The sequence below is a fragment of the Drosophila bipectinata genome, chromosome 3L, assembly GCF_030179905.1.
Source record: "Drosophila bipectinata strain 14024-0381.07 chromosome 3L, DbipHiC1v2, whole genome shotgun sequence".
Lineage (NCBI taxonomy): Eukaryota > Metazoa > Arthropoda > Insecta > Diptera > Drosophilidae > Drosophila > Drosophila bipectinata.
In genome coordinates, this window is record NC_091738.1 from 19,889,602 (window position 1) to 19,908,659 (window position 19,058).

Consider the following 19,058-nt stretch of genomic DNA (forward strand, 5'->3'; position numbering starts at 1 on the left):
AATTTTATGATTTTATGAAGGAACTTACCCACTTATGTAGGTGTTAAAAATCTCGGGGAGTAAGAAAATCCAGTCTCGGTTATCTAATTTAAAGTTGCATTCAGCTCTGGGCGACGGATTATGGATTAGTTTGGTTCCTTTTGGGGACACACAAATAGATACAGTGGGCGTGCGGGTTCGGAAAATGGGAGCGACTGCTCCACTTGAGCCGCTGCTTCTCCCTTCAGTTCTCGTCGATTTTTGGTGATTTTTACTATTTTTTTTCCGTTTTTTGGTTTGTTTGGTATTCAGTCTTTTGGGGTAAAGGTATAGTGTATATAGTAAATGGTATCTGTGTGCTCCTCGAGTGTTGTTGGTCGCCTCTGTGGCAGCTCTGAGACCGGATTCTCGGATTCGAGGGCTCAGGCATGCCGTGGGCCTGTTTTATTAGTTTGTTTATTCGGGTTATACATTCACGATTTTGGCTTGGCGCGGTTGCCATAGACTGCGGTGCATTTGGGAGACAGTTGCTGTCCTTGTTCTACAACCTCTCTCTCTTGTTTGAAAATTTGAAAAAAAAATATTAGTCCATTTTTATTAGGAATACATAACTATAAAGTAGATCAAATATCATCTCATAATAAAATATAAAGATAACCATAATAGTAATAAAATATAATAAAATGTTTATATATATTGTATATGTTTGTATATGTTATTTATATATGTTTATATTTATTTTTTACTTTTTCTAAAACTTTATAAATTATCCAATAAATCTAATTAAAAAAATAATAATATTTGGAAATAATTAAAAAATTTCTTCAAGACTTTTTATTTAAAGTGTGGCGCTCAGGCTATTGCTTCGTGATTTCTGTTATTAGTTTGTTTATTTAAAGCTCTTTTGGGGCGATTGGAGGCCCAGGCAGCCAGGCCGACGACTGTCGTCCCAGCTGACGGTATGGCTGAGTGACTGACTTACGGGCGGATAGAGGGGCGGGCCTGGGCGGACAGGTAGACAGACAAGCAGCGGTCCGCTTCTGCTTTGGCTTGTTGCTGCCAGTGCTTTCGCTTCTAAACATACCAAAACATTGAATTTCTGGGCCCGTAGCGCTACAAAGCACCAAGTGAGGTCCATAGAAACTAGTAATAAGATAGTTAGGAATTTTATTTTAGATAGTATACTTTAATGGGAGTTTATAGCGAACAATCCTTTAACTTTTTTAAAAACCCTCTTAACCTTAATTGTTAACCTTTGGTAAATAAAAATCTAAATTTCAGAAAAAAGTGCCGGCCCTCTTCAAAGAGATTTTCTCGTGTTTTCCGTGGTTTTCCCTTAGTCTTCCTTTCGGTAGCCCATGGGTGAGCGCCCTCAGTTTTCACCTTGGCCGTGTGCAATTGAAGGGAAAAGTCGTTTGCATTAAAAACCCATTTCGTGGCTTTTCATGACTGTTGTTGGCATTGTTGTAGTTGTTGTGGCCGGATTTTTTGTTGCTGGTGGAAACAGTTTTGATTTTGGCATGCGAGAGCGACAGAGGAAGGAGAGGCACGCACATAATTGCCTGCCATCGTAATGGATTCACGTGCCTGCTGCCGCTGCCACTGCCGCTGCCGTTCTTGTTGCCGTTATGTTGTTGCAGAATATGCAAAAGGTAAGCGACAACCGCAGGCTAGAAAGAGAGCGGCGAGGAGAGGCCAAGACAGAGAAAGTACACCCACAAACACCTAAGCAATTAAAGAACGAGCGAGACACACAGAGGGATATTCGTCGCCTGGGCAAATTGCCTAATGCACTTGGAGAAATACTTCATTAAAAAAAGCAAATCAAATTTATTTTAAAAACTTAAGTATTTCATAGCCTAATGAAGTTGGTAGGAAAAATCAAACAAAGTGTACTAAGATACTCACTATTTTGAAGAGTGTTCTCTGACTGTGGGGGAGCCATCAAGTTGGACGCATCAATCGAAGACACTGCAACAATTTAAGTTTAATTGATGCCAGTCGGCGGCAAGAACAAAAATCGAATATGCCAGCCGGCAGCAGAAGGAGTGTGCGTGCGCTGGCATTTATGAGCTGGCGCTCCGCCCCCCTCCGACCGCTCCCGCCGGAAAAGAAAGCCAGCCGTCTGGGCCTCCGGACCATAACTGAGCCGTTGATTGGCAGCCACACCAGGTGCGAGAGATCCTGCTAAGACCACACCTTCCCACCTCCTCCACCGGCTGCCATCTTGTTTCAGTCCCGTTATTAGTAACGCGAGGGCGACCATTGAACTTTTCCAGCGCGGCAACAAGTGAGTGGAGGAAAATGGCAAGTAGAAGTTTTTAAGGTAAATAAAGCTATTATTTTTAGCCTAATAACTAAAACTTAATTATAACACAAATAATAACCTGTCTTAGGGAGAATTTTTAAATGATATTGCTTATACGACACGTGGCTCCATTAAAAATATCACTCATACGCCATGTATCACATATATTTAAAAAAAATGTATACCGACGGATATCAAAAGAATATATGGTTTCAGTTCTAAGGAAAGTGGCGAAAAATATGACAAACGCCAAAAAATGCTCATACGCCACGTAGTTACTAACAAAATATTATTCATACGACCTGTTGTACTTTGAAACGAAGTAACCGAAACTTTTCTTTCTTAACAGAAAAAGAGCAACGTTTTTCACGAATTTTCAGAATCACTTGTTTTGGAGATTGCTTGAAAATGAAATTCAGCCCTTCCTGACTTCCAATTTAAGCTTTTTTCAGGGGTTATCAAAGCTGTTGCATGCTGTGATTGTGTTGTTGCATGTGCAGCTGCGACCGTTGCTGCTGCACTTGGGCATTGTTTACATTGATGGTCCGACCTTCCCGCTGCGCTGACTGTTAACCGTTAACCCGAGCCCTGTTTACTGACACTGCTCTGCGGTGGCTTCCACTGCCGTTGACATCCTTGTTGGCCATTAATTTTGCAGACTATTGCGTGGGCCAAATGGAAAACGTCCACGCTACTGTCCCGCCACTGCTCTAGATAAAGAGTGCAGCCGGAATCGGGCGGATGACTCTAAAGCTCGACGTGCAACCTTTGGCCTTCCCTTTGCAACATTTGTACTTTCACTTTTATGACTGCACTCGAAGAAACTTTTGTATATATTTTTCTTGTAACAATTTGAAAAGAAGAGGAGGACTTTACCAGAACGACCTCCCCTTAGGAATGTTTAATTTTAAGTTCCTTTCAGTGTATTGTTGCTCTTGTGCTCATTATCGCGATTGTTTCTGATGTTGCTGGGCTGTGGCTGTTGTTGTTATTTACTTTTTAATAATTACAGAGCTCCACTGCAATTGTCCCTGACCACAAGCTGAATAGGTCAGACAGAGAAGGCTATAGAAGGAGGGACGGGGACAGCGACGGGACAGATAGCCGGACAAGTTGATAAATTGCAAGCGGAACGCAGGGACAAAGAGTGCCGGTTTGCAGACGCCCTCGCTGAAACGGACACCTCGCTTATTAGGTACAATACCAGCAACAATAATAGCTTTAATAGATAAAGCATGACACTTTTAAAGGTATTTGATACTATTTAAGTTTATTCAAATGGTTCAAGAACATTTTCAGGGCTGTTGGATCGTTCTTTTTAAGAGATTATAAGTAAAAAATTAATATTTTAATCAATATGTATAGTTATATAGGTTTTATAGAATATTTAATGGTAGGACTGTGGCAAAATGTTGACCTTTGCTGTGCAAGTCCAAGTATCTCATCCCAGCTCTTCGCACCCAGCACTGTTATTCCTTGAACCTCTCATTTGCGATGGACCAGGAATTTAATCAGCCTGGCGGAGCGCAGAAAAGCTGATAATACCGTGATGAATAATTTACATCCATACACATTCATTCGCTGACAAAGACCGATATGGTATATATAATTAAAAGGGCAACATCAGCCAATAATGGAAAAAACTACCAAGAAAATCACTTGTTGTTTCCACTCATAACCCTGAAACCTGACTTTTGAGTTCTGCGTGTGAAATCGTTTTAATTAGGTGTGGTAACTGGTTGCGGCTCGAATGGGCGAAATTAATTTGGATGCCAATGCCGAGAGATGGAATTCAGCCAAATTGTCCCGTTCAGTTCCAGAGATTCCTGCTGCTGACGGCTCATGTGTAAAATCACCGCACCGCAAATATCATCAATTCATCAAAGATGTTTGCGGTGGTGGCTAATATCGATATGTTCTCGAAGTGAGCGACCGCAGTAAATTAAACAATCAGGAGTATTACGAGAACGTCGGAATGGCTAGAAATTATACACTCTATTAGAAAATAGCAATAAATAGATAAATTCCATTCTTTTAATAAAACTATTACTTTTGTGATAGAAATAAATATGGTATTTATTAACAGTCTTTGATATATTACGGTACATATGAATTTTTGAATAGTGTTTTATGATTTTATTTCAAGGCACTTTACCAAACTAAATATTTTATTCGTTAAACTTGAACTTGAAGAGGTTGTTCTGGGCTGGAGTCTTAATGGACTAGATTACAGAGACACAACTAATCGGGTGATTCGAGATCACTAGATCGCTCTGTTTGTTTTCTGTGGCTTCTCCTCACGAATCTCAGCAATCTTGATCGTTTATGGTTAGCGTCTTTTCGTTGAGACACTTTTTCCAAGCCAAGTTCTGGGTCCAGTTCCAGTTCGCTGGAATTGAGAATTTGTGCAACGTGTGCCTCGTCGATTGTGCCTTTGAAGATGAGCGGATAGGGCCACTCGTGGCATACCGTGGGTCCGCTGTAGTCCCTCAGAGCCTCGATCATCGCATCGAGGCGGCGCATCTCCTCGCAGTCGTCGTTGAACTCCCGCACCTCGTCCAGCAAAGCGGCCACATCGGATTCTAGCACCTGTTTGGAGGAGAGCGTGGTTTAAAATTGGATTAGCTGGAAATCGCTTATTTTGCTCGATTTGCATCGGGGGTAGGGTGTCCAATGGCCCTGACAGCGTCAGTGACGGCGTTACGGCCATTGATAGCCTTACTTGCCCACTGGCTGAGCTTCTCTCCCTCCAATCATGTCATTCATCCGACGATGTCGGCTCGGATTTCAGATACAATATCTACCCATGGGCCTTGCCAATACTGTGTCTATAAGAGCCCAATTAGCAAAGCCTCGGAGCCCGACCATCTAAGCGCATGTTGGGGGCATGTTTCACGAGGGGTAACCGCACTTGCATCCTATACTTGTTTACATAAAAATATTACCAAATGAAAATTGATTCAAAATAATTTTAATACTCTTGCTAGATTTCAAAATATTTAAATTAAAAAAGTCCTATTTACGAATTCTTTGTTATTTATTTTGTAACTATTTTCCTCTCCTTGACTGTATGTTAACCTGTTCGCTTGCGGCCTAGCCGACATTGTCTAATTAGTGGTGCAAGTAATCACTGCAACCACCTCCTTCCCCGCCCTGAGCCCTATGCACATCCAAACATTTCGTTCCCAATAACGGGCTATAATTGCATTAACATGTTCCAAAAGCCTCAACTTTTAAGAGAGGTGCCGGGCGGCGTGCTGTTTTGGCCAACAGGTGATAACAACACACGGTCGAGTAGAATGGGTCTGTGAGAAAAAGTGGCAAATGGGGTTAATGTGAGTTGGGGATTGACAAATGGGCTTAGAAAAAGTTTATGCGAATGAACAGGTAAACTACTTTAATTAGCATCCCAGCTAGAGTAAAGTTCATAATAGAAAGTGAATAACTTTATTTGGAAAGTTAATTTATTTCTTCAAGTGTTCTGCTTACAAAAATGTTTGGTCAACAACTGATAACGATATTGTATGGCGATGCACTGATAACAAAAGTGGGACAAAGGCCAGATAAGAAGGTAAAAACAGAGAGAAACAGAGAGCGTCGGTGTGGAAACCGCTTTTGTTAACAACAAGTGTCGCTTTGTGGGGCACTTGTGGGGATCAAGGGGGAAAGTTGAGGTCTGGCGCTTCGCTCGTTCAATTACCAAAAACTCGATATGCAAATTAATAACACATTTTAGCACTTGACGGACCCGACCGCGCAAACTTTCAACCCTGCACAGCAGCTGCCGCCGCCGCTGCACCGCCGCACTAATTGGCGACGTCATCGCGGCATTTGTGACGTTGTGGGGTTAGTATTTTATTGCCCAACCGCCGCACCGGCGACACTTGTCCAATTTTCGGAGAGTTTTTTTATTGTACTTTTTACATAGCGCTAATTTGTGTGAGCTTTTTCCATTTATTTGCCCGCTTTCGGCTGGTTCGCGGTGGCTTTTGCTCGTTTGTTATATTTTTGTGGCATCCGCTGGTCGCTGGCGATTCCGTTCCCGAACAACGCTCGGCGTTGACTGAGCCCCTATACTCTCGAAAAAAAAATTGTTTACATGCGTCAATCAGTCAGATACTTAAGTGCATATGTGTGTACTTTCCACCTCCCACACAATGACATTTGGGGGAGAAAATAAAGAACGTAATGAGAGCATTGTCTACAGCGAAGAGCTCTTCATCCATCGAGAATGTCGGTTATCAAATAATAATAATGCTTAATAATAAGTCGCTTAAAAATAATGGATTGGATAATCATTACTAGATAGTTTTTATTCAAATAAAATATGTATAAATAATGACACTAAAAGAATTGAAAACAACACCACATTTTGGAAAAAAAACTCTCCCCAAATAATCATAAAAAAATAAAATGTATTTATTTAATAGAGGGTTAACATATATAGTACGTAGAATTTCACCAGTTTGAATTGCTTTTAATTTCCAGATATTCTAGCCTCCTACTAGCAAGCTATACATTTTCTGAGAAAAATATCTTTTGAAGGCTAAAAACCTGCAGCATCTCCCCCACTTAAAGACGCCGAGAAGTATGCAGCAGTTTTTGTATTCATATGCCAGCCACAATGATTTTAGAGCAGCTCGTAGTCTTGGCCTTAATCGGGCTTTTGTTTGGCCAAAACCCATCCCGCTGAAAAGCCAAGGCAAGCCCCAAGGCAAAACCAAACAAGCATCAGCTGCTGGCCATTAAAATTTTAATTTTGTGCACCATTTGCCACCATCTTGGCCCACTGGGCACCAATGGCAGCAGCAGAAGGAGCACCGATCCCATCGCTGTTGCCATCGCCATCGCCATCGCCATTGCCATAGCAATCCCGTCCAAAGCCCTTGGCTTGAGCGATTATGTTGATGGCCAGGCCGAGGCTGCTTACCTGCAGTCAGTGCCACTCCCATCACCATCACCATCGCCCACCCATCCTCCCTGTCGATAATACGCTCAATTCAATTTGCATATTCAGTTGTCCAATGAAGCGCACACCACACGGGAGCAGCACGGAGCGATCCAATCCCGGGGAACCGCTTCCATCTCCGCAACGTAGCACGTCCAGGCAAATGGTATTTTTTCAAGGCGTCCTATCCAGGTTGCCGGCCACTTGCAAGCAGCCGAATTGTGCCGCTGACAGGACCGCACACATGAGCTGCATGAACAGCTTCAGTTTATGCACTTGAAAAAATTATGTCTCATTTAAATTATCTAAAACTATAATAAAAGCAAAGAAAAGGCAACGCTGCGTATGAGTGATCCAGCAGAACTTGAGGAAGAAATTTAAAACCTTCAAAAGTGTTTACACTATTTCTAAAAAAATCTCCAGAGATTTTCATTAAAAAATTTAAGATAATATAGAACTTGCATATTGGATCATAACATTTCTGTATAAGTTTATAGGAAGTATTCTGGGAACTTCAACTAATTCCTGTCCGTGTACTTTCAGCTCCCAAGCTCGGATACCGCTCCGAGTCCTGCCGGCATGGAGTCCTCCTCACCTGCTGTTAGTCCATTACGTTAGCAATTTAACTTGCGCCACGTAAACATGATTATCATCTTAAGTGCAGTGGGTGCGTGTGTTTGCGGGCGGTGCAATGTGCGTGCCCGATGGGAAAGCGGAAAAGTGGGTGGGAAAACTTCGCCGCCAGGTGCGGGCTGTAAGCTCGTTGGCTCGCTGTTTAACAAGTTTCAATCTGCTTAAAACTGCAATTAATTTAAACGATTTCGTTCTTTTGGCCCATTATTGCCGAAAACAGTGCAAAAATAACAGCTTCTCGCATGCCAACCCACCGCCCAATCCCAATTCTGGGCCCAATCCGGATTTCAATCCGGTTAGAGTGCTGCTGCCCTAATTGAGCTTGTCAAAATCAGCCAGCCACCACGGCCAGCGCATGAAGGATCCGCCTTTGGAGCTGCCCAGGTGGTGTTCCAGTCCGGATTCGGACCATGTCACCTGCAGGTGTCCGGTGGTGTCCACTGCTGATGCTGATCCTGACGAAGCAGATTGCAGGCGATTGAGGCAAACGAGCAATCGCCTAGAGTCTCTACACATCCCTGGTGGTGTGGCGAGAAAATTGCAACAGCCGCTTGATTAATTTGGGGGCGGATACAGATAAAATTCGTGGGCGTGGCTGAAAGACAACACCATTTTAAGGTCTACGGTATGATGAGTGTGTCGAGGGTATTGAGTTGTGATGGGTATGCTGGGCAAGGAAGACAATTATGTATCATTCTTAAGGACATTTTTTTGTGAATTTTATTTGGGTTTATAGAGGTTTATAAGAAAAAGGTATATTATTGGATTATTTTTTGCTTCAAGGACTTTATAAGTTCTTTTGATATTTGACTAATTTTTTGTTACCCTTTCGTTTGATTCACTGTCTGACAGGATAAATGCGAGCCTGAAAAACAAGGACCAACGACAAAGAGTCCATCAGAGACAGACAGCCAAAAAACAAGGGAGCAAGGACCAACAACTACAACTGCATTTATGCATGCAAATATTAATATAGATATACACTCCCACACATTCGCAGGTCCTGCCAGAGACAGACAGACAGACAGACATAGAGAGAGAGAGAGCATCACAAAGTACCGTTGACAAACCCATTATCAGGAAAACAAACCGGAGATTAACTTGGCAAAATGTCTGCAGACGTCAAAAAAACGGTAGTGGCGACCGGGTGCAAGCGAGAGAGCGACAGAGGGACAGCCGCCAGATGCTGAATAAAATATGAGTTCACACAGATACTCGCAGGCACGCTCACCGATGCAAAATTAGAGAGAGACGGAGGAGCACGCATTGGACGAGCGGCCCTGCAGAAGTGACACATGAGCGTAATAACAGCTAAGACCTTGCTAAGCATCCGGCAGTCAACAACCACTTGCTGGATCCTCGTCCACGTCCTGTGCTACCCGCTACTCATCCTTCAGCACGTCCTCGATGCGAGTCCTGCTCTGGTCGAGCATCCCCCGGTCGGGCCGGGTTTTTGGGCCGTCGCTGCTGCACTCAGCATGATTACAAATTATAACGTCTGAGCAATCGCCGCCCGTTTTCTAGCTCTAAATTGGTGACTGCGAGAGTGTTGGTGCAAAAAGGGGCGGGCCCGGTTGCCGCCCATAGGAAATATAACTCCTCAACTTTTGCCAGCCCAACTGAGGGAATAAGAAGGATAAATAAGGAACGATTTTAATAAATATTAATAAATGTAACTTTATATTTTTTCTTTAACAAATTTTTAATAAATCGCCAAAAAGAGAATTTAGAAATGTCCAAATATTTATAAAAATGTATACCTTTTTTTCAGTGCATTTACATATTGCCAAAGGATATATTTTTTGCAGAGGGGTGAGGTGAGGCAGACTAGCAAACGGTTAACGAATTTACTGCACGCACCGCTCGCCAGATTCCGCCCTCTGCCTTCTGGTGGTTGGCCAGACAGGATGCCCCGTACGGCTTGCCACTGGTTGGTCCTGGGATCACAAATGCACGCCACCGTTTCCATCCCCTGCCGCTCCTGCAACCCCTGCAGGCGACGCTTCCGCTTCCCCGGGTCCCTGCTTAGATAATTCCGTTAGCCTGCAGTGTTTTCGTTGTTGTCCTAATAACTTAATTATGCATTTACCAGCAAATTGCTGAAAATGCTTTTTTTTTCCTGGGTGCAACGTTTAAAATGGCGTCTGCGCCTCCGGAAAGTACAATCTGGTGGGTGGCAGGTTGCAACCGTCTGGCTGCGGCTTTGGGCTTTAATCTCAAAAGCCTGCAACAGATTGGGGCTAAAGGCCAAGGTGAACATGTGTATCTGTCGTGTTTCTGCAGTTTCTGGGGTCTTAAAAACAAAGCTGCTCTTACTTAAAGTTATATAGTAAATTTCGCGCATCCTTTAAGGAGAGACAATAAACAAAAATAGAAGACTGTTTCAAAACTGTCCCTTTAAAACCATAAACTAAATCGAAACATTCAACATAAACCTTAAATAAAAAGGATTTACCTTCGGTTGTAAAATATCTTAAACACTTAAGCCCCTCCCACTGCCCCCACTGCACCCACTGCCCATTTGAATAATATTATAATAACAAGAACTATTCCGGACTGCAATTGAGCAACCTTTTTGCTATCAGGACATCATGTCCTGGCATCTACAACTCACTTTTACTACTCCACTAAGTTTATGACCACTTTCGCTTCAAATCGCGTGGGAGTGGGTTGTGGGTGGTGGGCCGTCGGCTGGGTGGGTGGCACGTGGCAGAGTTCGCGATTTTTCAAGGCGCAAGGTCAAGCCGGAGTAACCCATTGCTGTGGCCGTAGCCCACGCACATCCTGCCGCCAAATCGAGCCGAGCCCAGACCTAAATCCTTTTTGATTAAATTCAATGGTTTATATCCAATATCCCCCTAGCATTTTATATGTCTTTGAAACGCATTTTTCTCAGAACAATCCCATTTTTGTGCTGCTCACCGCCCAAAACCGACCCACACACACACACACACATGCACGGGAACATAAAACAAAATGGAGACAGTCGACCGGAGGAGAAAATAGATTGAAGTGTAATCATGGTTTTGAACTGCTCCTCGGTCATACATTTAATCCGAGCCAACGTAGCAGACACAAAATGGCCAAAAACGGCCAACGAAGTGAGAGAGAAAGTAAGCGTTTAGCTTTCCCCCTCTGCCATAGGTTTTCTTAGCTCGAAGCACTAAAAAATATCCTAGGTGCTGGAACTTCCGTCAAATAAATTATATATCCCACAAAAAAAACTATCCTATGTAAAAATCGTAAATAAGATTTCAAAGGATATCCTTTAATTAAGTATTCAATACAATTTTTCTCTCAGTGTGGATAGTCACATATATAAAACAAAAGACATTGTAATTGGAAGAGATTGGAACTGGGCCAACGAGGACGAAGAAAAGTTCGAGGGCTCGTGCGGTGATGCTTATTCCGCCTGACTGATTGGTGGCTCCTTTGTCTCCGCTCCTTGCCTAGGATTTGCCCCATGCCTGTCGCCCCGTGCAATGTCCTTCCCCCAACTTCCACCTCTCTGGCTTAAGTCCCAGTCTCCGTTTTCTACGAGTGTTATCTAAGTTTGTTTGAATAAACTTAAGCGAATGTTTTGTAAGAAGATTTCCTTTATTGCCAGAAAGTGACTTGGCTATGGTTGACATTCACATATGGCTAACTGGGGAAAGGACGAAGGGGAGTGGATAAGAGACAGGAACTGCAGGTTCTCCCTCTTGTCTGAAATCTCGCTTCAAGTTCACTTTGCATTCTGTCTGGATTGTCTGTCTATTTGACTGTTTTTCTTCCCCTTGTGCTATCGATTCGACTCGATTCGTTTCGGTGCTCCATAATACCACCTAAAGCCAATTTAACAGCACCAGTACTTGACCCGGACTTCAGTGTATCATAATAAAAGCTATAATTTCAGCAATCTAGGAGAACCGGACACAAGCAAACAAAGGCTTAGCTTGGAGTGCGGCTCTGTTCGATTTTGAAATAATAGTTAATGGCCGTAAAATTATACTGCACGGGCAAGTGTCCTTTGGATACTCCTCGGCTCGGCTCTTGTGGTAGAGTGAGAGAGTTTGCTGCAATAATCGTTTTGCGGTTGAAAGTTTCCTTCGGCAAGAAGATTATTACAAATAATCATATAGTGCGTTTCCGAATAGCAGAACTACTGGGAGCGTTAATTTCTAAAATGCCAGACCGAAGTTCTATCATTTGTGTGATGGGATCAAGGATACACATGGCGAAAAAGTTTAAGTATCTATTAAATTATTTTTCAGATTTTAATCTCGAAAGGTCTTGAGGAAGATGCCCAATAATTTGTTTCCTGTGCAAAATATTAGAGGAACGAATGCCTAATCCCGAGCAAGTAGCAATAATCTTGATTAGTTTTCTTGGTCTCCCAAACGGTAACAAAGAACATTTAAAGGAATGCCAAATGAAGCCTTCTTCTCCGCATTATTTATGCAAAGCGCTACAACATCAATTCATTAAGGAAACACAAATAATTTTCAATTTAGCAGCAGCTGAAACAGGACTTAAGCTCGCCCGGAATGATTGAATATTCCAAACCAATTTTATACCGATTCCATCTCACTTGTTTGACCCCAAGCACTTGGCCCATGTCCATCCATCATATTCACCGGTCGGCCCGAGGGAAACTCCAAGTATTTTCCTAGCATTTGATACGCCTCTACCATGGTGTATCACATTCATATACACCGAGTGTACATTGCTGTTGTTGTCATTGTCTCAACCTATATCAGGGTGTCGATGTTCCCGGAGATGTGTGGAGAATTTTCAACTCGGGACAGGCTCTTAAAATGACCATAAAGCAAATTGTGAAAAATTATTGTGTATATAAAATTTAATGACATGTCAAAAAGGATATCCGGCATACGCTTCTCACTTTTGTTGCTGGCTTGGCTCTTGGCTGTTGTTAGTGCTGGTTTTGTTGTCCCTGTTCGTTGACGAGCTGGACAAATGGCCAAGGTCCTGTGGCCATCAGATCTTCGTGGTCGGACGTGTAATGTCCTGTAAGTCCTGCCACACACGACTCTGACAATTTTAGTCTAGTTGCCGGCGTATTTGTGTTTACTTCTTTGTGTCCGAGCAAAAGCCGAAGCCCCAGCAACACCAGCAGTGAGACACATAATCAAGCGCAACTTTATTATTTCGCCCCAGCAACTGGGGGGTCTGTGGGTTGAAGGGGCACTGGGGTTATTTTTATGCCCGGCTCAGCTCCACATGCTTATACATACATACAGCTGTCTGTGGTGCGGTCTTTATGCCCGTCAACATTATGCTCTCGCCTTGGCTTGTTCGCCATTTGCCATGTTCCGAGCTGCACATTTTATAGTTTTCAAAAGTCACAAAAATGTCAATTGCTTGTCTTGCTCCCCCGCCTTGGCCTCCGCCGGGGGAGACGGCCAAATGGCATTGAATAAATTATATTGTGGTCATAAAGTTGCTGCACCATGTTTACCACACAGTCAGAGATATAGCCATGTCCATGTCCATGTCCCTGCAGAGAAAAAAATGGTTATCCAAATAATATTTTGGTGAAAGGAAGGGCCATGCTTGAGCCATGCAACTTGTGAAATCCTTCCTTTCAGTTTAATGGAAGCTCTTTTTTCCTCGCTAGCTGATGTCATTATAGTGTTTCCTGGAACCCCTTACCCTTTTTTTATAACCAACAAAAACAAGCCAATAAGTGACAAAAATTGATTTCAGCTAGACTGTTGGATCAACAAATTACACCCACTTCAGTAATGAGAGGCCATTAAATGATAAATTATGGCCGGCAGTCACATGAACTTTTTGAATTTTAATCAAGCTAAAATTTCCAGGCAGTTGCCATCGGGTCAGGGTCGAAGGCCATAATTTCACTTTCATTACAGCCGCTGCTCCTTGGAATGTCCTGTTAATGTGCCATGCTCGAGTGGAGCATAAATCTATTCATGCGGTCCTCCGCAGCTCGAACCCTTGGTAATTGAAAATATTTGAAATAATTCATAAAATTTTTATGTGATTTGCCCCCCAAAAAATGAAACTATAGCTGGATGTGGGTTCTGTCTGGAGTTATCAGATCGTATAATTTAGCGCAGATAATTGTTTTAATGATGTCATAATTTCGGCATGATGGCGTGCTTACAAAATGGCTCCAACTGATTTATGCTGCCCCACAGCCCCTCTTCTCCAGAGATTTGTGAGCCGTTGCCCAGTCCCCAGAGTGGTGGCGTCAGCCCGGGGGCTGTGCACTTGTAGATACCACAGATAGTGGCATACGTAACCAGTTTGCCGCTCGACAAAAGAGTAAATAACGGCATTGTATGATTTATGTGCCCAAACGACGCAGAAAGGCAACAAAATGGTTCACAGTCAAAAAAACAATTTTATTGAGTATGTATTTAAAACTATTGTTTTTTAAGCTTAAATTTATTTATAGAATAATCATGATAATAAGGTTAAAAATAAAGCATGTTACTGATATTAATCTTTCAAGATTTCGCTAGTATTTCCCTCAACTAGCTTGTACATTATTTTGTAGTGTAGGAGACCCACTACCTGACCCCGGGCAATGAGAACCGGACCACCTGAGTGGCCGAATAAAGCCGAATCAAGTAATATCGCTGACGGGTGTCCCTGCTCCACATCTGGCAGGCGAGATTGTGTGGGCGCTAACCACTTGAAAACGTTAAATAAGTTGTCTAACCACACATTAAACCAATTTGGCACTGCGCTGGCCGCCAGTCTGGCACCTTGCTGTTTGCCAGGTCCTGCCCGGCTCCACCTCCTTTTCGTCCTTTTTTCGGATACGCCCTCCCGAGCCCGAGTCCCTGACTGCCATAAATCATAGGGCGACCCACGTATGCGACTGCTTGGGCTAGGGGATCGATAAATTATTATTAGTTGGTCGGTCCAACGGTCCCGCCCCTTTCCCCCGACCGCTTGTTGGAGGCGCGTGCAAAGGAAGTTGTTAGATCCTGGCCGAAATCCTTGACTCGCTGCGGTTCAAATGCCTTTTAACTTAACAACTTTTTTTGCTCGCTGCTGCCAACACCAAACAACGTCCCACACCCACACACATTCTCACAAATCAATGGGTGACTTTGTTCCTGGCGGGAGGGCCAGAGGATGGGAAGACTACGGTGGCAACCAGGGCAGACCCTTGGCGTTGTGTGTAAAGTGGACTTGACATGAGATTAACATCTTCAAAAGCATAGCTTAAAGTATTTGCTAGAGTTCGCCGAAGTTGCGCTGGTTACGAGCAAGGTGCCAGGACCTGTGACCTGGCCGGGATCCGGTCGAGTCGAGTCCTGGCCAGCAGTCTGACCCTTCACCTCATCCCGTTCTCCGACCTTTTTGGATAATTGCGTTCTTGTGCGCTGAGCCATGAGCTTAACTGTTGCTGTCATAACTAAGCGAAAAGGTGCACAATTTATGGAATCGAGTCCGGCTTCCGCTCCCAACAGGTAAGCATTTTCCCGTGGACTACCATAGAGCTCTAGATTATGGTATAACAATTTTTGTTGGATTTATTCGCTGATTTCAATCGTTAAATAATAGAAAAACTTATGTCCTAGTAGGTTGGGTGCTACAATCGTGAGCGGGCAGATCAGGTACAAATTCGAAAGAAGATACAGCCACAGGCACCCCCACTTACAGAGCACGGCGGTGGCGCAGCTTCAGGCGGCGGACAGTCTTGTAGCGGTATCCCTCATCACCAAGCACGGCGGAGTCTTGGGCAACTTCCTCGACGGGGTCGGCAGCAGCGGCCACTTCCTCAGTGGGAGGCAGGTACTCGCTGGCGATTTCGGAGACATCACGGCGTTGGCGGTACTTCAGGCGACGGACAGTCTTGTACTGGTAACCATCGGCAGCAAGAACAGCGGAATCCTGGCTGGCTTCTTCAACAGGGACTTCCTCAACAGGGGCGTCGGCAACAACCTCCTCGGTGGGGGGCAGGTACTCGTTGGCGATCTCAGAGACATCACGGCGCTGGCGGTACTTCAGGCGACGGACAGTCTTGTACTGGTAACCATCGGCAGCAAGAACAGCGGAATCCTGGCTAGCTTCCTCGACGGGAGCTTCCTCAATGGGAGTCTCGGTGGCAGCCTCCTCAGATGGGGGCAGGTACTCGTTGGCGATCTCAGACACATCACGGCGCTGTCGGTACTTCAGGCGACGGACAGTCTTGTACTTGTAACCATCAGCAGAAAGAACAGCGGAGTCCTGGCTGGCTTCTTCAACAGGGACTTCCTCAACAGGGGCGTCGGCAACAACCTCCTCGGTGGGGGGCAGGTACTCGTTGGCGATCTCAGAGACATCACGGCGCTGTCGGTACTTCAGGCGACGGACAGTCTTGTACTGGTAACCATCGGCAGCAAGAACAGCGGAATCCTGGCTGGCTTCTTCAACAGGGACTTCCTCAACAGGGGCGTCGGCAACAACCTCCTCGGTGGGGGGCAGGTACTCGTTGGCGATCTCAGAGACATCACGGCGCTGGCGGTACTTCAGGCGACGGACAGTCTTGTACTGGTAACCATCGGCAGCAAGAACAGCGGAATCCTGGCTAGCTTCCTCGACGGGAGCTTCCTCAATGGGAGTCTCGGTGGCAGCCTCCTCAGATGGGGGCAGGTACTCGTTGGCGATCTCAGACACATCACGGCGCTGTCGGTACTTCAGGCGACGGACAGTCTTGTACTTGTAACCATCAGCAGAAAGAACAGCGGAGTCCTGGCTGGCTTCTTCAACAGGGACTTCCTCAACAGGGGCGTCGGCAACAACCTCCTCGGTGGGGGGCAGGTACTCGTTGGCGATCTCAGACACATCACGGCGCTGTCGGTACTTCAGGCGACGGACAGTCTTGTACTTGTAACCATCAGCAGAAAGAACAGCGGAGTCCTGGCTGGCTTCTTCAACAGGGACTTCCTCAACAGGGGCGTCGGCAACAACCTCCTCGGTGGGGGGCAGGTACTCGTTGGCGATCTCAGAGACATCACGGCGCTGGCGGTACTTCAGGCGACGGACAGTCTTGTACTGGTAACCATCGGCAGCAAGAACAGCGGAATCCTGGCTAGCTTCCTCGACGGGAGCTTCCTCAATGGGAGTCTCGGTGGCAGCCTCCTCAGATGGGGGCAGGTACTCGTTGGCGATCTCAGACACATCACGGCGCTGTCGGTACTTCAGGCGACGGACAGTCTTGTACTTGTAACCATCAGCAGAAAGAACAGCGGAGTCCTGGCTGGCTTCTTCAACAGGGACTTCCTCAACAGGGGCGTCGGCAACAACCTCCTCGGTGGGGGGCAGGTACTCGTTGGCGATCTCAGACACATCACGGCGCTGTCGGTACTTCAGGCGACGGACAGTCTTGTACTTGTAACCATCAGCAGAAAGAACAGCGGAGTCCTGGCTGGCTTCTTCAACAGGGACTTCCTCAACAGGGGCGTCGGCAACAACCTCCTCGGTGGGGGGCAGGTACTCGTTGGCGATCTCAGAGACATCACGGCGCTGTCGGTACTTCAGGCGACGGACAGTCTTGTACTGGTAACCATCGGCAGCAAGAACAGCAGAATCCTGGCTGGCTTCTTCAACAGGGGCGTCGGCAACAACCTCCTCCGTGGGGGGCAGGTACTCGTTGGCGATCTCAGAGACATCACGGCGCTGGCGGTACTTCAGGCGACGGACAGTCTTGTACTTGTAACCATCGGCAGCAAGAACAGCAGAATCCTGGCTGGCTTCTTCAACAGGGACTTCCTCAACAGGGGCGTCGGCAACAACCTCCTCGGTGGGGGGCAGGTACTCGTTGGCGATCTCAGAGACATCACGGCGCTGTCGGTACTTCAGGCGACGGACAGTCTTGTACTGGTAACCATCGGCAGCAAGAACAGCGGAATCCTGGCTAGCTTCCTCGACGGGAGCTTCCTCAATGGGAGTCTCGGTGGCAGCCTCCTCAGATGGGGGCAGGTACTCGTTGGCGATCTCAGAGACATCACGGCGCTGTCGGTACTTCAGGCGACGGACAGTCTTGTACTGGTAACCATCGGCAGCAAGAACAGCGGAATCCTGGCTAGCTTCCTCGACGGGAGCTACCTCAATGGGAGTCTCGGTGGCAACCTCCTCAGATGGGGGCAGGTACTCGTTGGCAATCTCAGAGACATCCCGGCGCTGGCGGTACTTCAATCGGCGAACGGTCTTGTAGCGGTATCCATCTTCTCCCACAGCGGCGGAGTCTAGCAACGGGGCGATCTCCTCAAGAGGAGCTCCTGGAGCAACTTCTTCCGCCGGTGGGAGGTACTCGCTCACGATTTCGGAGACGTCGCGACGGTGCCTGGCTTGTTCGACAGGAATCACTGCAGCCGTCGCGGCGGCAATAAAGATGCACGCTAAAAAAAGTTTCTGCAATTGGGATACAAACAAATTTTAGTAAGGTAATCCTGTGGGTCCTGATCCTGTTTTGGTATTCACCATTGTGGTATAGATCTCCAAGCTAATTGTTGTGACGATGGAATCTATGGGTCGAATGATTAATCGTCCAATTTGTCGGCATATTTATACGCTCTAATGTTTGCCGGGCCTCGCTTGGCTAAGACCAACGCCGAGAGGGGCTTTGTTTGCCAGCAAACAGCAGCGGAAATCGAAACCGATTCCGACTCCGAGTCCGAATCTGAATCGGTAACAAAAACAATGAATCTGGCCAAAGCCCCAACATGCGCCACTCGAGCCCTCAAGTGCCCCCATCTCCTTCTCCCAGTTACGTAGATGTCTTGAGATTGGGTTCATTTGGTAGCTGGTTTAGTTTGCGAACAGTGGGTAATATTTGAAGTTTATAATTAAAATAATAGATAATGTGAATGGTTATAAAGTTTATCTATAAAGTCATACGCTGCATTTATTATATTATAATAATGTATTATTCAATATCAGGCTTCTATAAGTATTGGATGTTGAATATTTTTCACCACAACTGGGTTATTTTATGTCCAAGAATGGTTTAAAAATTAGAAATTTTTTTATTTTAATTTTTCTAAAATATTGCTGGGAAAAGCTATTTGTTTTGACTCCCAAATAGGCCCACCAGGGCCCATTGTACTCAGGTGGAGGTGCCCGTTGAAGAAGTTGCCCAGTGCGGAACTAAACAACTAAATGCTCGGCGTTTCGCTTTCATTTGCCGTTCGCTGCTTCGATTCGATCCGATTGATATTGCTTTTGCTA

At 45.4% G+C, this 19,058-nt stretch overlaps 2 protein-coding genes and 1 long non-coding RNA gene across 3 annotated transcripts; 1 reads left to right on the forward strand and 2 right to left on the reverse strand.

The window, feature by feature from the left end:
* Positions 1–4,337: 4,337 nt before the first annotated feature.
* LOC108121088 (uncharacterized) lies at positions 4,338–6,361 on the reverse strand. The gene is made up of 2 exons (XM_017235022.3): positions 5,988–6,361; positions 4,338–4,876 (listed from the first exon to the last, which is right to left on the reverse strand). The coding sequence occupies exons 1-2, from the start codon at positions 6,108–6,110 to the stop codon at positions 4,529–4,531; spliced, it is 471 nt and encodes a 156-aa protein (XP_017090511.2). The 5' UTR covers positions 6,111–6,361; the 3' UTR covers positions 4,338–4,528.
* A 6,176-nt stretch (positions 6,362–12,537) lies between these two features.
* On the forward strand, positions 12,538–14,216 carry LOC138926337 (uncharacterized). The gene is made up of 3 exons (XR_011442810.1): positions 12,538–12,877; positions 13,575–13,829; positions 13,900–14,216. It is a non-coding gene; the product is annotated as an uncharacterized lncRNA (long non-coding RNA).
* Positions 14,217–15,373: 1,157 nt separating this feature from the next.
* On the reverse strand, positions 15,374–18,500 carry LOC108121096 (titin). The gene is made up of 2 exons (XM_017235027.3): positions 18,312–18,500; positions 15,374–18,242 (listed from the first exon to the last, which is right to left on the reverse strand). Exons 1-2 carry the CDS (start codon positions 18,312–18,314, stop codon positions 15,504–15,506), a joined length of 2,742 nt encoding a protein of 913 aa, XP_017090516.3. The 5' UTR covers positions 18,315–18,500; the 3' UTR covers positions 15,374–15,503.
* Positions 18,501–19,058: the final 558 nt, after the last annotated feature.